The sequence below is a fragment of the Choristoneura fumiferana genome, chromosome 24 (assembly GCF_025370935.1).
Source record: "Choristoneura fumiferana chromosome 24, NRCan_CFum_1, whole genome shotgun sequence".
Lineage (NCBI taxonomy): Eukaryota > Metazoa > Arthropoda > Insecta > Lepidoptera > Tortricidae > Choristoneura > Choristoneura fumiferana.
This window is the reverse complement of record NC_133495.1, coordinates 13,548,786-13,566,151: the sequence shown is the minus strand read 5'-3', so window position 1 is coordinate 13,566,151 and position 17,366 is coordinate 13,548,786. Positions and strand designations below refer to the sequence as shown.

The 17,366-nt window shown below is 36.6% G+C and overlaps 1 protein-coding gene across 1 annotated transcript; it reads left to right on the top strand.

Moving 5' to 3' along the window:
- Positions 1-16,148, top strand: LOC141441667 (uncharacterized). Its single transcript, XM_074106466.1, has 8 exons — positions 1-52; positions 4,472-4,673; positions 6,057-6,109; positions 6,882-6,950; positions 7,405-7,488; positions 9,626-10,354; positions 10,673-12,259; positions 12,481-16,148. Exons 1-8 carry the CDS (start codon positions 10-12, stop codon positions 13,491-13,493), a joined length of 3,780 nt encoding a protein of 1,259 aa, XP_073962567.1. The 5' UTR covers positions 1-9; the 3' UTR covers positions 13,494-16,148.
- Positions 16,149-17,366: the final 1,218 nt, after the last annotated feature.

The window sequence follows — 17,366 nt, the reverse complement described above, 5'->3', positions numbered from 1 at the left end:
CGACCGACCATGCTGCTGCTTCTGCTGTACCTCCTGCCAACTGCAGCCTCAGGTTCGGATACATTATCTTATTTTAACACTTAAAGCAGGCATTAACTCTTAGGCCTCTAGGTTGGCAACGCATTTGCAATACCCCTGGTGTTGCAGATGTTTATGGGCGGTGGTGGTGATCTCGTCCAGTCGAATAAAAAAGGGATGCACAGACCGTGGCCCGCGGGACAAAAGTGACCCACTGTAGATGTACCTACATGCGGCCTGCCAGCGATCTAATAGAAATAGCTAAAACCTAGCGAAATTATGATAATTTGAGTTGTGTAATTGCTGCGGTCCGCTTAGCTCTTAATCTGCCCAAGTGGCCCCTGGTCCTAATATGTCTTCGCATCCCTGACTTAAAGCGAGTGAAAGCATAAATTGACCATGAGCTTTTGAAGGATCTAGCACCGTCCGCTTTAAGCGAAACTTTTTTCCACGCACGACTAAAGTAAATATGGAACCAGCTTCCTGGGACAGTGTTTTGGAGCGGTACAACTTAGGGATCTTTAAAAAACGAGCCTATCTGTCTTTCAAAGGGCCGGCGACGCACCTGTGATACCCCTCGTGTTGACAGGTGTCCGTGGGCGGCGGTGGTTGCTTCCCATCAGGTGACTTGCATGCTCGTTAAGGAAACCATAGAGTTAAGTTTCTTTGTGAAGTACTTTCCGCTGGCGTTCGTGTCGTGGCGTGTGTTGTGTATGTTTTTATGACATCATCATCATATCAGCCGTAGGACATCTCCTGTTGGACAATAGGTCTCCCCGTCTCCCCCATAGACCTCCAGTTGCTTCGGTTGGAAATGGCCAGCCAGCATCCATCGTGAACCTGCGGCTTTAACCAAGTCATCCATACATCTCGTTGGTGGACGTCTTACGCCGCGCTTGCCGATCCGCGGTCTTCATTCAAGAACTTTTCGGCCTCAACGGCCACCTTCTCATAACAATCTTTATGTGTTTAGTTTTAAATGGGTTCCACTGGAGAGAACATTATGCTGAGGGGTCCTATTTATACTATACGATATTTGTTGGCTGCAGCTGAAAATCAGCGCTATGGTTTCGTACCTCAGCATTGCGGAGCTGCCCACCTTTTTGGCTACCTATCTAGATATACCTACATTGTTAATGTATGTTACCTACAGAGTTAATATAATATTGAAAATACAAACTGAAATATAGATGCACAGAAAAACCAGAAAAATAAGACCAACACTGGGAATCGAACCCAGGTCCTCGGTATTCCGTACCGCGTGCTATACCGCTACACCACTGTTGGTCAACGGCACAGACACGAATTTTCCCTATGCACCACATATCTCAGCTTGTTTGTTTCTTATTTAGCCAATTAAGCAGTGACGCTAGCGACATCTATACCGTAGCCTTCATCGAGAAACTTTCGGCATTCCATTGGAACTAACCACTCACCCTGACAAGAGATGTCGTTATTAAGCAATCAAATTAAGATTGATTTTTTGGAATCTTTTTGTATTTTTTATTTCAATTCCAAATTTTTACTTTTACGGTTATCCCGTAAAACCTAAATTGAAAATACAACTGAAACATAGATGCACAGAAAAACCAGAAAAATAAGACCAACACTGGGAATTGAACCCAGGTCCTCGGTATTCCGTACCGCGTGCTATACCGCTACACCACTGTTATATATATTGCCGAATGTATATAATGGTTTTAGGCTAGTAATCCAATAAAACGTCCACCTGAATCCAGCTCTGCAACTAAAATGTCCAAGGCCCTTTGTAAATAAGTACGTATTATACTTTGTAGTCTTAGTGCAGGTACACTACACTACATACAGTACAAATCTTTGATACCCGACGATGATGAGGACGACGACGATGTCTCTAAGTACCCAGGCGCGCGTCTCGCTAAGGTCGTCGGGTATCGAAGATTAACGTAGCTTGGCGAAGGCTCAAGTTGTTGAGATGTCTGTTAACGTACGTCGCCGCCACTCCCGCTCTGACCATGCTCTTGCTTCCAACTCCTGCCTGATGGACGAAGCCGCATATATGGAACAACGTTTAGGGGCTGTTTCACCATCCATTGATTAGCGTTAACCGACGGTTAAATGTGATGCCGTCTCCGTCTATTCGAACAAAACAAATAGAGACGGCATCACACCTAACCGCCAGTTAACACTAATCAATGGATGGTGAAACAGCCCCTTATTCTCGAGTCTTAGGTATTTAAATTCGAATTAAAAAATCTTTATTGCCACCAAAAAAGTAAGACAGAAGATAATAAAAATGATTATAAATTAAAAAAACTGAACATAAATTATACTCGAAAATACAAACTGAAATATAGATGCACAGAAAAACCAGAAAATGAGACCAGCGCTGAGAATCGAACCCAGGTCCTCAGCATTCCGTGCTGCGTGCTATACCGCTACACCACCACTGGACAGGAGTACAGACACGAATTTCTCCTATGCAACACATATCTCAGCTTGTTTGTTTCTTATTTAGTCACTTAAGCTGAGATATGTGGTGCATAGGAGAAATTCGTGTCTGTACTCCTGTCCAGTGGTGGTGTAGCAGTATAGCACGCAGCACGGAATGCTAAGGACCTGGGTTCGATTCCCAGCGCTGGTCTCTTTTTATGGTTTTTCTGTGCATCTATGTTTCAGTTTGTATTTTCGATATGGATTTTACGCGTAAAATCCCGCGGGATGACCGTAAAAGTAACAAAATTTGGAGTTGAAATAAAAAATACAAAAAGACTCCAAAAAACCAATCTTAATAAATTATACTATTAAACACAACCAATATAAATAAGGATGTAGTGTAGTGTCAAGTAGTGTGTCAGCAGGTTAAGTATGTAACTACCCATATGCATGTTTAGGGTGCCGTCCACCGAAGATGTGCTACTCTAGTCCGTTTCCAAATTTCAGAATTAGGAATGTGGTCAAGAAGTGTGATGGCAAACAAGAAAAAGCAAGCTAAGGATAAAAAATTGTGTATTATTGTGACATGGCATGAAGGAGGCGTATGGGGAGTGGACGGACTATGACTTTTGATTGATTGATTGAGAGTAAAAGTAGTAACAGAGCAACATAGTTTTACCTGTTCTAACTTATGGTATCAAAGTGTGAGAGAGAAGTAGTAGGTAAATAGTTATGCCGATGATACAAGATAATAAGAATAACCTCAACTGATTGGTGGTGTCCAATATCTTATTAAAATTTCTCACGGGATCTTCCGAGTGGTGATAGGTGATACTTAATAACAAGTCTGGGAATTATCGTTGATTATTGTTTAAAAACCATCCCAAATTCCCAAGCAATAATGTAACGCACCAGATTCTACTTTCTGCCGGTCGATGTTGTAATAACACGGCATGTTTTGAACGATATTGCGCGCTTGCGGCTGTTTACTCTCGATGCCTATTGTTCAGGATTTTGGTAACTGGGTAAGTTCTCACGCCATTCGTAAGAACGTGGGACTATAATGAGATACTAATATTATGATATTGGTGATTTTGTCATGTTCATGTTACAATGTGTGGATTTTTTTGGTGTCGCGATCTGATTATGATAGGAATGGTACACTGTTGTAACAGTAATGGTTCCAGAGCTGTTAGATATATTGTTTGTACATATAATGAGACAATGTAAAACTTGTCCAATGCTTCCTTCTGCACAGTACCATTTATTGCTCTGCGGCAACACATGCTGAGTGGAGACCCTTTTTGGTATCCTGCCGTGTCACCTAGTAACATAGTTTGAGTGCTAGTTCTAGTCTTAGTTTTAGGTGGTACTTTTTGGAGCCAAAATAAACTTTTCTTTCTTCTTTCTTTCTTTAAAATGTTTTAGATTGAGAATCAAAAGTCTAAACTCGCGTCGAATAAAGGTAGTTGGTCAGGTCCTTGAAAGAGGTTATAAATAGAAACCATTCACTAACTCTTAAGCAAAAACTCTTCCGAGTATCCTACCCAGCCTAATTTGCGCTGCTCAAAGATGGTCTCTGACCAAAAATCAAAACATAATTAAGGATTTATCAAAGAGCAAGAGAACGTAGCATATGAGGTGTAAATATGATAGGTGGAGTTCGAAACATTTACGCTCTGACTTTGGAAAAAGACTGCTATACTAAAATGAAACTGTTTATCCGTTCATTTATTTATCTAATACCTTTAAATAAGATATTCTCATTCAATACCGTTCATTTACTTTTAATTTAATATTTCGGGGATCTCGAAAACGTCCGTAACGATATAGATGAAATTCGCTATGTGGGGGTTTTCGGCAGCGAACTGTTGTTTGACCTTTGATGGCATCTCTGAGAAACATGTTTAGCCCGCTCCAAGCTCTGTCGCCCAGGTATGGAATTACCGGCGCCGAAGAATGGTCAAACGGCAGACTAAGAAGATGGGGGAAAAATGAGCCTTGAACTTTTAAAGGTTGAATCCTACCTTGATTTCAGAAGCAACAACAGCAGCCCCCACCACGTTTGTGAAGCCACTCGAAATCTGCCCAGACGTGGGGTACTTCTTCGAGCGGGAACTGACCAACGGCGTGGAGACGGGAGCATGTTACCTCTGCTTCTGTAAGGGGAGGGACCATGCGATCTGCTCGTTACGGGCCAACGAGAGATGCGACGGCCAGTACTACAGCCACATGAAACGGTGACTTGCTTCCTGATTTTCTTACTAGTTATATTTAGATTTCGGGGATTTTCAAAATTCCTATGTTGGTTAAGTTGCCCAAATCAAACAACCGGCCAAATGCGAGTCGGACTCGCGCACAAAGGGTTCCGTACCATTATCTATACAACATTAGACATTAGCAAAAAAACACGTTTGTTGTATGGGAGCCCCCCTTAAATATTGTGAATTAATACCTATTAATTTCGAATAGAGCAAAAACAGAAAAAAAACACGTTTATTGTATGGGAGCCCCCTTAATTATTTATTTTATTCTGTTTTTAGTATTTGTTGTTATAGCGGCAACAGAAATACATAATCTGTGACAATATCAACTGTCTAGCTATCACGGTTCATGAGATACACCCTGGTGACAGACGGACGGACGGTCGGACAGCGGGACTTATAGTAATAGGGTCCCGTTTTTACTCTTTGGGTACGGAACCCTAAAAATCAAATCTTATCTTTAAATTTAATCTTTAAATAAATATTCACTTGAGAAGCGGTTAACTAAGAGAATGGAATCATTATTATGTTCATGACAGCAGTAGGGTTTATATAGGGCTGCCATCTCTAAAATGTAGCTATCAGTACAAGACGCGTGAAAACCCCGGATTTTGGAGCCCAAAACCTGGACATGTCAACAGGTTTAGGTTTTTATTACACTTGGTCAGTAGGTATAATAAAACATAGGCCAATCAAATAAGATCCTTATTAAACATTTTCATCACACTTGCTCGTAAAACAGTGTCAAAACATGAGGCTACCTTGATTGCAACGCCCAAATAAAACCCTCGACTTAATGTGCTTGTCATGAAACCCGTGGTCGGTAAATGAGTCATTGCGCGTACAAATTTTCTTGTCATGAAGCCCAAGGACGGTAAATGAGTCAGTGCCCGTACTGATGGCGCTGCACACGCGGCTCAGGCACATGCTGCGGAAGGGGGAGGGCATGCAGCGCTGCCAAGAGCGCACGCAGCCTTAGGTATCGCCAATATTTGGAACAATTATATTTTTTTCTTTTATAAATATGTCGCACGGGCGTACTAGAATACGAACATTGACTCATTAAAGCCCTCAGTCTTCGACTTCGGGCTTCTAATAGACTCTCGTTCGTAATTCCTTATTTACCGCCCTTAAGACACAATGTACTATTACAGCTTGCTGGAAATTAATTCTTCGAAAAATTCTAATTGCATTGGTCTAAAAATTAAAAATATTTTTAAACCCGGACTACAAATGAAGCCCCGCCCGAACGCTCCTAAACTAAACTAGGGCAAATCCGGGGAAACCCGGACGGATGGCAGCCCTAGGTTTATAGTATAAAGTGGATGGAGTACTAACATAATCCTATTTTGTTTTCAGGGAAGCAAGGTTACGTCGCAGTGCTGGCTACTCACGAAGTTCAGGGAAAACTAGTAAGTTTTTCATACTAGAAATCATCATTATTATTTATCACTGTATAATAATAAATGTCAACGCTACTGTATATTTACGTAAGGGTTAGATGTTGATATACGAGTAAGTATATATTCGCTAGTGTGTATGTAATTACTAGGTTTTGCTCGCGGCTTCGCCCGCGTGGAATTCGGTTATGGCGCGCTGTTCCCTCGGGAACTGCATTTTCCCGGGAAAAAGTAGCCTATGTCACTCTCTGGCCCATTTATTTATTTATTTATTCATTTATAAGCCATGTTCATTACATTAGGTGACATATTATTAAATAGTAGGTACACGACACCCTGTTAGGGTATAAAAATAATAATCCTTAAACTATTTTACTCCAATAATTCATTATATCCACGGATTAGAGGAGTGATGTCATTAAAATACTAATGCTAATATAGGTAATAAGAATTTATTGTGAATTTTCGTAACTATCATAAACACAGCACAAACTATCTCTATGCCAAAAATCACGTCTATCCATCGCTCCGTTTTGACGTGAAAGACGGACAAACATACAAGCACACACTTTCGCATTCATAATTTAGTATGGATGTATTTCGTGGTCAACAAAAAGTAGGTACTGACAGCAAAAAGCTTGGTGTGTTGCATATGTTTTATTTGACTGTAACCTGTATTTGACAAGAACCAAGCTGAGGAATTTAGAGGAAAAGAGGTCAGTTTTTGAAAAATCACGTAGTTTAAGAAAATACGTTTTTAAATTTATGTTTTTTTTTTCTTCAGAAAAACAGTTGGCACTAAAAGGCGAATGCAAGCCGTTGAAATCGAGCAAGAGTATTGGATGTCCACCTGGTGCGCTAATTTATTTACTACTAGTTTTATTAATTAAATAAAAAATGTACCGTATTACAGCTGTAAGCCAATTCACAGGAAAATTCAATCTAAATATATAAAAACAGGAAATAAAAATATTTATACATTAAGTTACCTATCTGGCGGTCAATCTAATTTTTCGGGGTTTTGATAAATTCCCACGTAAGTATATTGGTTGGTTGGAACGAACCGTAATAATTTTAATTTATTTTTATTATTTGTTGTAACGACCTTAGAAATACATTTTTTAGGCAAAGGTACAAAAACATCATGCAAGCTTACTAAAATGCTACACTAAATTGCTTAACTAACGTATTATAGAGCGTGATTCACACACAATTATAGATAATTATATTATAGCATACATAGTATAACACAGAAAACCGGAAGAAATACTATATTTAATTTCATTATTACTTTTACATAATTACAGACGATTGGTGCGTCGGCTGTACGGTCTGTGACTGCAGTGTTGACGGACATTGGAACTGTCATGTCATGAGTTTCTGCCCTACACGTGAGTTAACAATATCTCTCCTTGCAGTCGGGTAAAAAGAACTTAAGCAGCCGCAAGTAGGGTTCGATACCGAGTATCGAGGGGAATGATATCGATAGGGCCATGTGTCCAACAATAAAACTTAGGTACACAGTGAAACATTGCGATATTTCTAAAGTGCCACCTTGCCAGATCGTGTACTATATCGCGTAAGGACACACCTAATGAGACTGATTAAAGTTAAAGTAATTAAATTGTTGAAACACATTACATTTGAAATTTACCACGAGCTTTGCGGTGAAGGAAAACATCGTGAGGAAACCTGCACAAACCTGTGAAGCAATTCAATGGTGCGTGTGAAGTTCCCAATCCGCACTGGGCCCGCGTGGGGACTACGGCCCAAGCCCTCTTGTTCTGAGAGGAGGCCTGTGCCCAGCAGTGGGACGTATATAGGCTGGGATGATGATGATGAATTAAACTGTTTGATTATATTCGTGCATTTTTTTATTAACCTATTACATAAATAAGTCCCAAAATTATGATTTGTTACAGATTACATTAGTATTGAACAGATTGTTTTCGTTTTTCACGTTTCATTTTTAAATATGTAGTGTTTCATTCTGCACACCACTGTGGATACAGTGAGAAATTTCCCATTTTTTACCTACTTTTTATTTTTTTGATGCCCAACTACACATTTTTAAAGAATACTGTATATGACATGTGATACCCAATAAAATTACCCAAGTAAAGTAAAAAAAATCAGACTTCTATCTCTCAAAACAAAAGATTTATGAGATTTTGAATTTTAATGTGTTTCATTGGTGGACACTTGACCGTACCTAAAAATATCGGTCCCAAAGTATCGATACTACTCAGTATCGAGTAAGTAGTTACGGTGATCATTTATTTGGGGCTTCAACTGCACATGAACCTCAGGTTTTCTTTCATGGAAAATTATAATAGGATATTTGTTTTTGGGATATGTAAGAAAATAAAAATATTCAATAAAAAAATAGAAAATTGTATTTATTGGAACAAAAAAAACTAGTTAAAGTTATAACCACTCCTCTTCTGAGCGGGCGGAAAAACTTTGGAGCATTATAGCCCCTGCCAAACTCGATTTTACTCGATACTCGATACCAATGATTTGTATACCTACTTGTGCGAGTTAGGCTGACTAAGGTATACTCAGTATCGAGTATCGCTATCAAAAGTATCGATACTTACTCGGTATCGAAACTATCATTCGAACCCTAGCCGCATGACGACAGATTACTTTAACACTCTTGAAAGAGCGGACGTGGTCGTCGGTTAAAAGTAGAAAGTAAACCTTCATGAGGTTTTTCATAGGAAAATAATGTGGTATTCTCCCCTTGGCTTCTACACCGCAGTGCTGGAGTCAGAAGTTCGTAGTTGTCAAGAAAGCGGCTTTTCTCTTCCTGTGGGAGACGTAAAAGGTTTAAATTGAATATTACAACTCGAAGTTCGTATCGTACCGTCCCTCTCGCTCTCGTATTAAATAGTATAAGTGTGAGAGGAACCGCACGACACGAATTTCGAGTTTCATGTTTCTTAGTAGCCCAGCTCAGACTATTACTGAGTTCCTTCCCAAATGTCCATCTTTATTCATAACTCCCCTACCGGCAACGCACTTGTGACTCTTCTGGTATTGCAGGTGTCCATGGGCTACGGTAATCGCTTACTATCAGGCGATCCGTTTGCTCGTTTTCCCCATATACCATAAAAAAACTAGTGGCTTGGTCTTTGTGCGGGTAGAGCTTAATTATGGCTATCCCACATAAATTTTGCAATTTCCAGGGATAAAACACTCCTTTTCCAAGACGTTAAAATTACCTACCCATCCCGGCCAAGCCTTGGTGGCCTAGTGGTTTGACCTATCGCTTCTCAAGCAGAGGTTCGTGGGTTCAAACCCCGGCCCGCACTACTGACTTTTCGAAATTCATATGGGAAATCACATTTGAAATTTACCACGAGCTTAACGGTGAAGAAAAGCATCGTGAGGAAACCTGCACACACCTGTGAAGTTATTTAATTATTTGTGAGGTTCCCAATCCGCACTGGGCCCAGCAGTGGAACGTAAATAGGCTGGGATGATGATGAGATGAAAATTACCCACTTAAATTTTTTTTTCTAGAAAAATCAACGAAAATCACTGGTAAAAAATCAAGGAAGTCCTCGCCTGCAGAACCCAATAGCAGTAGCCAAAGTCAAAAACAACTTCAATCCGTCGTAGTAACACCAGTCACGAAAAAAACATTTCCGCTAAGGAAAGATGAGAAAAATTCTTTTTTAAATGATAGCGATGAGTATGGCAGGAAGATGGTAAAGAAATCTATTGCGCATGCGCCAGTGCAACCAATGATATCAGTAGAAACAAAGAGGCAATTCCAGAAAATAACGACAAAAGATGTACCAATTATTATAAAAAGATATATTTCGACCCACAGCCCTATTAAATCACCTGAATTACTGAAGTATAAAAATGACACGAAGAAATTCGCTCAAATGTTATACAAGCACTACAAGTCAAATGTAAACAATCCACCAAACGAAATGAAGAAATGGTCGTCAAAAGCATTGGGTGATAAGTTTGTGAACAAAAGATCACTGATGAAAAAGAAAATAAAAGTGACTAGTCTAAAAGCCAGAAAACCTATGAATTTAAAAGAGCACAAAGATAAGTCTAAGACAATGAATAAGAAAAACAAAAACAAAAATCATGATATGATTAAAAAGAAAAAAATAAACTATAATTCTAAGAAGTATAAGGGAAAGATGTATGATAACAAAAGACATAAGAGAGATATATCGTCGACAACGACAGAAACTATGATGGAGACTAACGTCGAAAGCGTTGACACAGGTAAACAATAAAAGTCAAAGCACACAAATCATATACTTACTAAGGGTTTTTAAGCAAAGAGTAATTGATCAATAATAAATACATAGAAAACAGTAATAATCAAATTGTGAATCTCTTGTTTCTTCATGTTCATCCAACTGCCCATCGGTGTGTCTGCTTGTATGTCACAGCATTTTTTGATTTGAAACGGTCTTAACCTTTTTTTGGCTTTATTTTACATTTTTTGTATTTGTCGTACTTGACTTTTTGTACGTACGTACGTACTTGACACTGAATTTGAGGTAATTTATTGATTTACTACCCCTTTTGTTATTTCAGCCAATACTACCGCCTCTACAAATAAAAATTTCGAAGCAACGGAGATATCATTTACAAATAGTGAAGATATGGCATCAAATCTAAGCAACTACGCATATACTGTTGATAATCATGCCACGCTAAGCATTCCTGCAGTAAAAACCATAAACAACGATACAGACTATGCTACAACTGAACAAAACGTAATCGTTGTTACTATGGACAATATGATTCTCACAACTACAGAAAATCACTCAGTTAATAAGTTACAAATAGAAAAAGAAAATGATAAGAAAGAAGATAATACATTCAAACGAAATATCGATGAAATCAATTTTGAAAGAACCGCTGGAGTCAACAACACAGTTAAGGTACTAGAATCTACAAAAGTTAAAACGGTTGATCTTAATTTTATAATGGACAAGCCTAAGATCAGCCATTACCAAAATGAAACAGAAAATATAGTAGATGATAAAAAAATCATTAATGGGCAGGATATAAGGAAATTGTTCACAAGAAGGAGGAAAGTTAGCTTGACAAAGCTGGTTAAGACCTTAAATGCTAGATCAAAGAAATATTACCCCAAAAACAATAATTCATCGGATGCAAAATCAACAAGTATTAGAATAAATGGAACTCTTAATGACATTCAAACCGTTCTAGAGAAATTAGTTCATGGATACATGAGGAATCATACGCAAGATAAGTTGAAGAAGAAAAGTAATACAGCCGTCAAATATCTAAAGAAACTATTTTCGAAATTGTTTTCTATAAATAACAATAAAACTGACGATAAGATTGCTGTAATGGATTCAATTTGTGAGAATTTTGGACCATGTAAAATAAGTGTTAAAAAACTAGGAATATTAAATTACAAAGTGAATCAACTCATTTCTGAAACTCATAAAGCTCTCAGCAGTATTAAGATAATAAAAGGGTTACTACAATTAGTTAATGTTAAGAACGAGACAATAGGAAATGCTACTTCTGAAGAGCCTGATTTTAAAACACATGTGAAAAAATTAAATGCTATCCTAAAAGACAGTTATGCTCCCGACGATCAGCTAACACAAACCCAAGCAACTCAAATATATTATATTAAATCAAATACTCAAGTTTTCATTAAATCTATTGGTAAATTCGCTAATATTCTGAACGATATTATTAATATAATTAAATCAGAAAACACTAAAACTAAGAGAACGGTACATAATTACAAACTCATTAAAAACAAACATACAGGAATTCAAGAAAGAGGAATCGTGGGTAAAATAAAGAATCTCCTTTTAAGATATAATTTACTTCAAAACACCTTTTTACGTAAAATGTATGAAGCTTTAACCACTCTTGAAATGCAAAATCAAAATACAAAAATGTATAATTATAGAAAATATAGAACAAGTAGTGACAAGGTGTATAAAATGGAAATAGAAAAGTATGTGGATAACATAAATTTTAATCTAAGGAAGTTAAGGGATTTAGCAGCCCGAGTTGGTTCCAAAGAAAGGAGGAAAAGAGAGGCGATGGGAGATGATGAGGCCATTGAGTACTTATTGACCGTGATGGAGTATTTACTGAAGCGAAATAACTCATTGGAGGCCCCGCCAGGTGAGTTTTATTATATTTAAATACTGCCAGTGACTAAGGATAATAGACGTACCTACATTGTACTTACTGCTTGATGTGTATCTCTATTGAAAAATTTATATAGGAACATAATAAGTTCGAACATATTAATACTGCTTGTTCAGTTTACTAACTGAACAATCATTTGAATTACGGCATTATTCTATTCTATTCAGTTTAATAAAATATATTTTTCTTTACAGATAATGATGGCATAGATCTACTAATTGAGGCAATAAAAAGTGCTCCTGATATAAAACCAATTAAGAAAAAGGTTCTACAATACGTACCTGTCAAAATTGTCGGACCTACGAATTCTGTCGAGTCAAGAGAAGACAATGTTTCTAAGCCCAAAAAAGTAAGAAAACCTGCCACTGAATTTGCTACGACTACTAAAAAAGAAGATGCAGTGGTGGATGAGATTGATGTAGTACGCGACGACGTCAGAAAAACTATGGATTCTTATACAACACCAGCAGATTTTTCCACTAAACGAGATATTGTTATTGCAGACTTGAGTGACGTGATCACCGAATACCCTTCGAAAGTTTACATGGCAACTTACGATAATTTCGAAAATACAGAAAAACCTTTCTTTGAAAAGGTTGTTAGTGACGTCAAGGCGATTGGTGAACCTATTAAAGGAATAAAAAAAGAAGAAAGCCCAAAAGAAGATGATAGTGATACCATTGTATTAGATGAAGATAATAAAAAAGTAATTCCAAAAAATCCATCCGACATATTTGCAGAAGTTCAAACAGAAGCACAAATTGTTGCTAGCACTCATAAATCACGAAATGAAAAAGGAAAAATGAGGCACTACAATCCAACGAATAGTAATCATCCAAGAAAAGGTAACAAAGAACCTAAAACCAAACTTGATTTGATAAATGAAGCATATGAAGAAGAAATAAAAGAACAAAAAACACTAACTACCAGAAGGCCTGTTTCAATGAAGACCAGTCGGATTAAGGGTGAAACTGGTAACCGAGACAAGAAGAAAATGCTAGGTGACGTCAGCAGTATTACAAAAGAGATAGACGACATGAAGGAGAAAAAAGAGTCAGAAGATTTGATATACAGAAAGCAAATGGACTTGCTTAATTCCTTGGACTACGGGACTGAAAAGTCCGCGGCTGAAGAAAGCGATTCTAAAGACGTGTCTTCGCCACTCGATAGGCTTAATAATGAAGCTTTTCCTAATTATTTTGTTTAAGTTATTTAATGATGGCTCTTTTCAGTACCGTTGAAAGAACAATTCCTTAAAATTACTAAAATATAAAGATAACACGATAACGATTAGCGGCGAAGGGACTTTAAATTTCATCAGGGTGATCTCTTGTTGTTCTTCAATTGTCTTGTTGTTTGTTGAATTTTCTTGAGTACTAAAAATGATGTCAAACATATTTCTTCGCAAGCGAATTAGTATGTTACTTTATTTAAGGTCAGAATTGCAAGCTTGCTACTTGAACGTTTTGGTTATAAGCTTATCCTGTGACAAAAAAACATCTGCAACTTAACCAACATCAATCATTTTATCAATATTTATGTTTAAATCTAGATTTTTTCCGGGATTTCGTTCGACAAATTTGTAGTAATATACATAAACAATCGAGTTAAGAACCTTTCCTGCTTTTGATCGATTATAAAAGAGCTGTTCTCTAAAATGTTAATTATCGTACAGCCTTCTATAATGAACTGAATATGGCATGTCGTTATGCGACTGAAGTGATAGTGAAATTAGCCTTGGACAAGTATATCGCTCTGCCACAGAAACTGAAATTTTCCGAAATAAAAGTTTCCTATCTCTGTAATTCTACGGGTACGATTTAATTATATGCACAATTGCAACTAAATCACAAACCTCAATCAAACAAACTTTCTATTTATAAAATAGGTACTTAGTAGGATGTGGTCGATAAAACAATGCATTTACATTAATATTTAGGCAGTTAGTTAAATAAGTTATTCTGATTTACAAATAAGCGTTTTCATATTATTACTAGCTGGTGCCCGCGGCTTCGCCCGTAGTGTAGTTTTTTTTTAAATTTCTAATTCTTTTTTAAAAGAACATTCTCCTGACAATAGCAAACCCAACAAAAAAAGAAATAGCGAAATCGGTCCAGCTGTTCACGCGTGATGCCGTGACCAAGGGAAATAGGGATTATTTTTTTATATATTAAGATTTCGTTATCCTAAATATATTAAGAAGTAAATTGTACGAGATTAGGGATGGTCGTTGATAATAATTATCATGTTCGGGAAGCGGGAAGGATAATGATTACGATATAATACGTATATGCTTTTTTATGTTGGCAAAAACGATTTTTTTTGAAATCGTGAAAAGCTCTTGGATCCAGAGTGCTAAGTCATAACTCTCACGAAAATGATTAAAACATTTCTTTGATTTTGGACTTACATTTTTTTGCAAGCGATTTAGGTTCAAGAGATTTCTATTTAGGTATAAAGACAGATTTGGGAGGCTGGTCGAACCCTATTGAAGAGCTGGCACCGACCTCAGGTATCAACATGCATTGCATATCAATGATAATTGGAGCATGTCGAAACATTTTTTTTACACTAATTAGTAGTAAATGTTTAAAAATAATTTATTTATTAGCTTTTAAGTTACTATGTCGTATGAAAATTACAAGATGTTATTCATGTGTTTATGAACGTTAACTAGTCTATGATGTATTTTATTTATCCACCAGGGTACTCGCTAATGCTGTCTTCATCGTTGTGTCTATGTAGAGTAAGATAGAGGGGAACATATAAGTAATCCATTTTAGTCCACTTACTTGAATTTGTCACTATTGTAAAGTTGACAGGTTGTCTAATTTATCTAAGATTTGTCATCTTTAAATAACATTTGATATCCATAAATGATTTGCTTTCAATACAATACAATAACTCTTTATTGTACACCAACAGATAGTAAGCAGTACTGGAAACACAGGTATACACATAGAGATTTTCTAAGGTAAGCAATAGGCGTCCATATCGCTTCAGAGCGATCTCTTCCAGGCAACCTTTACAATGGACAGAAGTAAGGAATAAATTTTAGCAGGTGCAATTTACAGTAGATTAGAGCAATTATCAAGAATACATAAAACTAACCATTCTGACCCTTTCTGACCCTTTTTAGCGGTTAGGCTGACAAAGTTTTATGTGTGACGATTTTTTTATCCCATCAAATCCATAACAGACATGAATTTATGTATATGTGTTATCTCAGAACTTGTTAAGGAATAAACGACAGTGGGTCATTTAATAAAAAAAACCAATGCTTTCTAATACAGAAACGAACCGGATGAATCTCTCTATTAATTAAAATAATGTCATTATGTACATTTAAAAGGAAAATATAGCTAATGAATTAGGATACTCAAATCTGCGAAAAGAGTAAACAAGGCCTAAAATTAGATTTTATTCGAACTGACACGTGTTAAACACATATTCAATGGTTGCCTGAGTTTTTGTAGTAACACTAGATAATTACAAATATTACAAAGGTTCAGTTATTTCCTGATTATTTTGTTTCCCCTGGTCTTCCATAACTTTCTAGAAAGTTGAAAACCTGTGAAGAATACTAGGAACGGGTATAATCTATATTTACAAAATTATTACCGGTATTTGAAATGAATTATGGAACAGAAGAGACAGTTAGGAAAAAAAATCCTGAACTATCTCGGCCTAGAATATAACAGACGTTTTTAGCCCTTTATGTTTGAATACTGAAAACAATTATTCCATTATATTATTATAACATAATAGTTATTAATTATTTCCTTTGTATAACTTCCAAAGCAATGAACACTTTTATAAAACAATTATACTTAATAGTATAATTTATTAATTAGTATACAAAATGCCGAATAATAGCAATTTAGTTTGTAAGGTTGTACATACTTTTAAAATTATTACGAGTATGTATAATTAAAATTAAATTATGAATGTATCCTTGTTTTATTTCATTATTTATTGCATATTCCGCGATGAACGAACATTCCTTTTTGCAAAAATAACCAGGGTTGCCAAAATGTTTAACTTAATTAAGTACGACGTAAATCTGGATACTTATGCCTTCGGATTCGGAATCTATAATTTTTAATTCCAACATACTCAGCCTAAATGTTCCACTATTGGGTACCTACATGCCTCCTCTTAGAATGAGAGGGGACCCAGCGTGGTTTGGGAATTTTACACATACCACAATAATTCCTTAATATATATAACTTCAACCGTTATAATTGAAGCCTATTCTTACTATGCTTTAACTTGTGCTTTGTTTTGTTTTCCGTTAAAACGGCTGGACGGTTTTAGATGAAAATTACTATGTAAATAGCTGAACAACATAGGTATCTAGGCTATTTTATCTACAGACATTCAATTTTGCAGGGTTGTTTTTCATAAAAGTCAAATGTAGACCACAATATAAGTTTTAGGAATTCCTTATAATTTAACTGAACTGCCGGATACAATAGTATGACTTTTTTATTTAATCTGGAATAATAACACGACATTTATTTCAATTATTTAATATTGTCTAACAAAAACTTCTAAGAATAACAAAGTTTTTTTTTATGTAATGATTTATTTATGCGAGTGGTTAAAGACCAGTAAATTAAAAATCTTTAAAATAACTACAATAAAAATTGGTTTTGTGGCAACCCCAGAACAACGGAAGGTGATAGAGCGGCGCCGGCGCAGCGAGGCGGATCGGTGCTTGCGACACGCGTTTAATTACTCTACTGAACCTTACACCGACGAGATACAGTCCATTATTGCCTTGAATTTTAAGGAGCAGAGAAACCGATATTGATTTGTTCGAAATTGATTGAAACGTTATGAGAATTGGAATCGGAAGGGAACCAATCGAGCAAGGAATTAGGAAAGTATAAGGGGTCATCCATAATTACGTCACACATTTGTGGGGGAGGGGTGCTAAAATGGTAAAAATTGGTGTGACGTAGGTACTTCATGGAACTGCACTAACGACAAGAGTTAGTAACATAAAAACCTTTTTTTTATTTGGGTTAACCTAAATTGGTACCGGCCATCAACAATGAATAACAAAAAAAAAACA

Coding starts and splice junctions, on each gene's coding strand:
- LOC141441667 (XM_074106466.1), top strand. CDS start 10: ATGCTGCTGCTTCTGCTGTACCTCCTGCCAACTGCAGCCTCAG. Junction 53..4,471: donor CCTGCCAACTGCAGCCTCAG/GTTCGGATACAT, acceptor CCTTGATTTCAG/AAGCAACAACAGCAGCCCCC. Junction 6,951..7,404: donor GAGTATTGGATGTCCACCTG/GTGCGCTAATTT, acceptor ACATAATTACAG/ACGATTGGTGCGTCGGCTGT.